The sequence below is a fragment of the Micropterus dolomieu genome, linkage group LG06 (assembly GCF_021292245.1).
Source record: "Micropterus dolomieu isolate WLL.071019.BEF.003 ecotype Adirondacks linkage group LG06, ASM2129224v1, whole genome shotgun sequence".
NCBI classification, from domain to species: domain Eukaryota; kingdom Metazoa; phylum Chordata; class Actinopteri; order Centrarchiformes; family Centrarchidae; genus Micropterus; species Micropterus dolomieu.
Genome location: NC_060155.1, coordinates 28681595 through 28688358, shown reverse-complemented (window position 1 = coordinate 28688358; position 6764 = coordinate 28681595). Strand labels below are relative to the sequence as shown.

At 38.1% G+C, this 6764-nt stretch overlaps 1 protein-coding gene across 1 annotated transcript; it reads right to left on the bottom strand.

Moving 5' to 3' along the window:
• Positions 1-1220: 1220 nt before the first annotated feature.
• Positions 1221-6582, bottom strand: cldn15la (claudin 15-like a). The gene is made up of 5 exons (XM_046053012.1): positions 6240-6582; positions 3227-3391; positions 2532-2613; positions 1711-1824; positions 1221-1560 (listed from the first exon to the last, which is right to left on the bottom strand). Exons 1-5 carry the CDS (start codon positions 6454-6456, stop codon positions 1482-1484), a joined length of 657 nt encoding a protein of 218 aa, XP_045908968.1. The 5' UTR covers positions 6457-6582; the 3' UTR covers positions 1221-1481.
• Between the last annotated feature and the right edge of the window lie 182 nt (positions 6583-6764).

The window sequence follows — 6764 nt, the reverse complement described above, 5'->3', positions numbered from 1 at the left end:
GCATCCATATGTGACGACTTGCGAGTGAGAACGGGATGTCCTATCAGAGACTTAATTCTGACATAGTAAACCTGAAAATTCAAGACAGAATGTTTTATTTCTTCTGGACGCTGTATTAAAATGGAAAACGAATGAACATCACCGTGTCTGTTACATAGTTCTATGCCAAGGATACTAACTATTGATTGATTGATATTACCAATGTTTATATTGAATGGAAATCTGCAGAGTACCATATTTACCTCTTTTCCAAAATGGAAATACTCTAGTGAAGAACTGCTCAAGTGCAGACATGAAGCGACTACTGTTTACTCTGGATGTCCTTTCAAACCATGTTTTATCACTTGACATTTTTGGTTTGCAGAAGTGAGTGTGAGCAGACAGAAATATAAATATGCGTTCAGACTTTTGGCCTGAAGGTTGAGCAGCAGGTTTGATCCAGTCCACGGTGAGTGAGGAGGTCTATACATAGACAGAGTGATGCTGTGCAGCTTTAATCCACTGTTCTGCCTGTCAGCGGGTAAACAGACAGAGGTAGATTACAGCCCTGCAGCGCATTAATAATCTTTATTACACAGGAGATTACACACTCACACATATTTGTTTGTTCCACTATCCCCGTGCGGACATCTCATTAACATAATGCATTCCCTAGCCCCTTACCCTATAATCTAAAATTATAACTTCCTGTGTGGAAGGCCCCACAATGTGAATGTGTAAACAGTTTTATGTCCCCGCAACGTTAGTAATACATACCAATTGAAACAAATAGCCTACACACACACACATACACACCCACAAAATTACTTATCCTACAGTCTGCACATGCAGGAACAAATGCACATGGTCTCCTACATTAGGACACAGTTTTCTGTTTACTAAAAGCCCCTTTCTTTAGCATTTATGATCAGTATTTAGACATTAAATAAATGATCAATAACGCCCCAAAATGTAGTTGTAACCAGGTATAAGGACAAGTATTTATTAATGTATTTTTCAACTTTTCATTAAGACATATTGGAGTCACAAAGCAACTACAAAGTGACTTTTTACAAAAGACATGGATGCAGGCACTTCAACTTGAAAAAAACTTCAAAATTTATTCAGAAAATAATTAATTCCAAACAGGATAAAAATCATGAACAATCATCTACAAATGTATTTCCCTAGATTTAGATTTAAGATTTCATATCAAAAACTCAGAAGTCACATAAAAAAAAGCTAATATTTCCCTACATGTCCATATTCCAGTCAATCTCCTGGCATTAGAGGACATGGTGTGTTTACAGTACATGTAATAGTGTGTGTGTGTTCTTGTAGTCATTGTGGGGACTGTCCTCCCACCTGGGGACAGCCAGTCCCCTCAAATAAAGAAATTATTTTAAAACTTTGTTGTTTTAGTTTACGTAAAACAGGATCACCAGGTTGAAGTAAGCCTAAACAGTGTCCTTACAGATCGTATGACGCATGTGTGTGTGTGTTTAGACGTAAGCTTTGACATCTGACTCTGACTTGGATGTAGCTGTGTAGACCTTCTGTGGCTTGTTTCCATAGTAGCCCCTGTAAAACAAGACAGCAAGTTGAGTTAAACTCAAACTGTAAGATAAAGACACAAGCATTATAGGAACTGTTAAAATGGGAGTCCTTGTTTATACCTTTTTAAAGCATTAAAAAGAAGATATAAACCAAGGTGAGGGGTGTAGCACTTACGCTGCCTTGCCTCCAGGTGACGCTCTTTTACAGGCGGTGCAGAGACAAGCTCCACCCAGAATACTCAGACTGGCTCCAGCCCATCCCAGGAAGAGGCCGGTACCCAGCTCAAACCTGCAAACACATGACAGAGTCAAACAACCTGCAGACACATGACAGAGTTATACAACCTGCAAACACACAACATTAACCTGCAAACACACGACATCAACCTGCAAACACACGACATCAACCTGCAAACACACGACATCAACCTGCAAACACACGACAGAGTTATACAACCTGCAAAACACAACATTAACCTGCAAACACACGACATCAACCTGCAAACACACGACATCAACCTGCAAACACACGACAGAGTCAAACAACCTGCAAACACACGACAAACAAGAGTCAAACAACTAACAGAAGATTAATGTTATTTCTGAATTCTAGAAAGCGAAATAAACTTGACTTGATTAGTAGTTCTCTATACCTCCCAATGTGTATATGACAAATACATACATATATCATCAATTAAATGCTGACTGTATAATAATAAGAAGTAATCAAAAATGTGAATTACTGAATGGATAAATTAATTTAAAAAAGAAATCTCACATTTTATTTAAATTCTGAATGCATTTCATTTGCATTAAGGTCATCAAGAAATAGCTTTTTAATATTAATCCCAATGCTTGTAATATCTGTTATGCTTATTATACCAACATTAAACCTTATCTTTTCTTAAACATTCATTGTTTATACTTTAATCCTTTCAGCCTGGTGTGACAGGATCAATCTAAACTTTTGATGGATGTATATTTGAGTCAACTCACTTCACACCACCGAAGAACGGGTTGTTGAAGTCCTGCACAACTCTGTAGGCGTACCAGGAAATGGCTATCATGCAGCACAGACCTGCAAACACAAAGCAAAACATTTACATTAAAGATCATAGTTTTAATTCCTCATTTCTTCCATAAGGTGCCGTGTTGCCTCTGTGCTCTGGATGATGCCATAGTACTTCTGTTGTTATAAAATCAATCCACCTTTATGAAAACACATGGGTTCTTCACATCGCTAACTAATTCAAAGGTGCAGTGTGTACGTTTTTGTGGCATCTAGTGGTGATGGTTGAAAATTGCAACCAGCATCTCGCGTTGCTTGCACGTGCTCCTCAGATGGTCCCATTTCCCGAGTTGTGAAGTCGTTCTTCCAGCTTCATTGTGTTCATGTGCTCTTAATTCTGAATGCTGAATCAACATGGACACTACTACAAAGATGTGTTGGATTAACACTATCAGAGCGTATAAACAACAAGAAGACATCTAGTTCACTCTACATGGACAGCAAACTAACCGTTATAACCATATTGCAAATGTTTACAATTCTATAAGTAACAATACGTTGCGTGTTTTTATCAGTTGTCAAAGACAAAAGATGATAAGATTTCTTAACAATCGGAGTTATACTGTATATAGCACACACATCACATAAACAAAACTGAGTTTATGTTTTTGTGTTGACTCACCGGCAAGGATACTCAGGATTCCCCCGGTGAATGCGATCTTGGCCTTGGATTGGTCGGTGGCCGAGCCAATCTTGATGCACTTCAGTCCGAGCAGTGACACGATCATGGAGCCGAGGCCGAGTAGCAGACAGATAATCATCAGAGCACGACATGCCTGAATGTGAGCTGCAGAGAGGAAAAAAAGTATCTCACCAATAAATCACCTCCACACACGCTCTTCATCATCTCCAGCAGACACGTCTGCATTGGATTTTATTCGCACTGAGTCTCTGCTGCTCTCTTATGGAAAAACTATATTGTTGTTTATCCAGGTAGGTAAGAGATGATATTAAGCAACATGGCTAATAGGAAATGAGGTCTTTCTGTGTGTAAACACTAAAATATGCAATACCATAGGACTGATAGAGACAGCTAGATGTTCCCATCATGTTCTCAACCTGAACTAAAAAACAACTGACGTGTCTAATGTGATAACAAACTGTTGATATAAATAAAGTTATGGGGATAAAGTACAAATTACTTGATGATTATTATTGTTAAATATTGCACGTATACGAAATAGAGGTTTGACTGGTTTTAGAGATGGGAAATCAAAAAAGCAAAACAATGGAAGGTAAAAAGTCTGTCGGTTGACACATTCTCACTCACACATAGTGGCATAGGGACGCTTGGTCAGGGACGCTTGGTCAGGGACGCTTGGTCAAGAACCCTTGGCGTCGCTTTTAACACCCTGGGTACCTTTTAGCTTCAATTTTGCACATATAGGGCTCCACAATCAAGTTAGCAACAGTAAACATGCAACTTCCAGTTAGGCTTTCAAAGAAAAAAACTAGTGGTTAACGTTGTAAAACATCAAAGTCTGATTAGGTTTAATCACCAAACATACTTGGTTAGGTTTAGGAAAACATCATAGTTTGGGTTACAATAACAACGTTACTTATGTGACTTAACTTATGTGACTTAACTTATGTAAGTTAAGTAATGTTAATTGCGTATCTTACGCAGCTAAAATAAAAACATTCAGTGTTGACTTTGTTTCACACAGGAAATAAACACCGGTATCCTGGATGAATGTTGTTGAGTTTGAGTTTGAATATGAGATCTGATGTCAGTTAACAGGTTGTTAACAAATCCATGTTCAAGCCTAAGAACTAGAAATATCTAATATGTAGGTTTCAATAGTTCTTTGGCTTCGATATCAATGATTTAAGTTGTGTAAGTCTGTAATCTTGTTTAAAATTCATCTCATTGCTCATGTTGCCGCCTCAAAGCACGATTGATCTTTTGTATACATTTACCTTGCAGAAAAGTGTTAAAACTATTAAAGTAATAACACACACAAAAAAGTTCCCTTACATCGGAAAAGAAAAATAAATGTAGGAACTGGAAGTAACATCATGTGTTTGTGGGCTTTATGGTACCCAGCTGAACTGTTGAGGTAATTTATTGACAGAGAGAGACATGACTTGACCTCTAATGATCATAAAAACCTGCGGCACCTATTTATGAGCCTAATAGAGTTTCAGGAAAAGAAGATAGGCAGAAAGGCTGAACAATGAATCATACAGTAAAACCATCAGTCACACGTTTAGCTTAAATATCTTGATCAGGTAAGTTATATAAGACTCATTCATAAGTGTCTGTTAAGGTGAATCAAATAAGATGCTCCCTATTCACGTTTTCTGACCAATCACATGCCTTTGTTTCAAAATGATGACTGTAGAAAATATTTTGTTAGGGAACATTGCTGTCGAAGAAGTCAACTGTTCTCCTTAAACAAGGCTGTGAGAACATTTTTAAGAATAAACAAAACCTAAAACTTGACTTAACCATCTAAAGTCATACTTTTACATCAAATCCAGTAAATAAAGATTAAAGTACACTAAACCAAACTAAACTGAAGAGGACGCAACATCCGTCTGGTCTTGACAGGTGATTCCCTCCATTTTATTGTCAGTGGAGGACGAGGCTCAAAATGGCGCCCAAAAGATAATCTGATACATTATGAAACATCTTGTGGGAAGAATACATTTAATTCATAAATTAACTTCACTATTATTATATCAAACAATGCATAATGGTGACGTAGTTTTGTCTTTGTAATGAACTATATCAGTAATTGATCTTCATTTGGATTTTAGGCGGGAAACTGAAAGCCGCCAACCTTTGGACGAGTAATTCTGACATGGCACTCTGGCCTATTTCCCGTAAGACGAATATGATAAGCTTTCAAAGAAATTTACCAAAAAACGAGTTTTATGCAAGTTAGAAGTTCCACTGATCAACTAGTGAGGCTCGAACAATTTGAGTTAATCAGATTATAAAATTATTTCACTTTCAGAACCTGAAACCTGGCGGATTACTGATTTCCTTCAGCAGCTTCATGACCTCATGTATATGAGGAACTTGAAGTTGACCTCGCTTCTTCTTAACTAACTAAGTCACTTAATCAGTGTTAAATTTTATTTGTTTCAAGAAAGCCTTCCAAAAGTTTTAGATTTTTACCTTCATTCAATGAAATATTTCTGGGATTTCCCTTTGGGGATGAATAAAGTACCTGTCTATCAATCAACTAAACAAGATGATTCAAAATTTAGAAGTCATTCAAGTTAGCAATTTATCTTCCATCCATCCATCAATCGTCAACCGCTTATCCTGCGTACAGGGTCGCGGGGACAATTTATCTTATTATTTTTAAAATAAAACTTAAGAAATGTGGGACATAAAATGTTGTTTTAGAAATGGCAACCTTGAATATGTTATTAAATTTGATGAGGTTATCTGTTTAGTTTTATTCTTTCCTTATATCCTGTTGTATTTCCTATGTTTCAACAGTGACAATTTCCCCCTCTTGTATATTATAGACTTGAGACTGAAACTTGAAAACTGAGGCTAAAAATCATCAAGCATCTTTGCTTTTCCGGAAATTGGGAAATATTTCTGCTCTTTACAGTAAAAGGCTATTTAAACTAGAATACATGAGGTTTTAAAACTCAGTGGGTTCTCGTCTTACCGGGGAGGGAGAGCAGCGATTCAAAGTCTCTACACTCGGCAATGCCGCCGCTGTTCTCGGCGCAGGAGTGCCACAAGTTTTCAAACTGCCTCACGGAGATGATGACGCTGCCGGACACGGTGGAAATCTTCCAGTAGTCATTGGACAGCGTCGCTCCGTTGACCAACCAGCTGATTATGCACATAACGAACCCGGTGACTTCCACAGCCGTCGTCATGATTGCAACGTTTCCAGAAATCCAACTGAAACAAAACAACGAAGCCTTTGAGATAAAAACTTCAAAATGACAGGAATGACAGGGTCACAAGGCCTGGTCTTCCTGGGTAAAGCCTCAGTGGGTGAAGTCAGAAGCAGTTGCTTGTCGGAGGCTCTGGGCTCTCTCCTGCACTTAGTTCTTGTTAATCTGATGTCCGTGGCTCTAACAGGGGGACTTTACACTCTATCAGGGGCCATAAACTTCCAGGAGCCGCTCCCTGTTGTTCCCCATCACCTCCCACTATTGATGATGATGATGGTGAGTCTTCA

Bases quoted from the DNA above. Each gene is read 5' to 3' on its own strand.
- cldn15la (XM_046053012.1), bottom strand. From the start codon at position 6,456: ATGACGACGGCTGTGGAAGTCACCGGGTTCGTTATGTGCATAATCAGC. The intron at 3,392-6,239 runs GTAAGACGAGAA...TCCTCTCTGCAG, and splicing joins ATCGCTGCTCTCCCTCCCCG to CTCACATTCAGGCATGTCGT. The intron at 2,614-3,226 runs GTGAGTCAACAC...TTGTGTTTGCAG, and splicing joins AATCCTGAGTATCCTTGCCG to GTCTGTGCTGCATGATAGCC.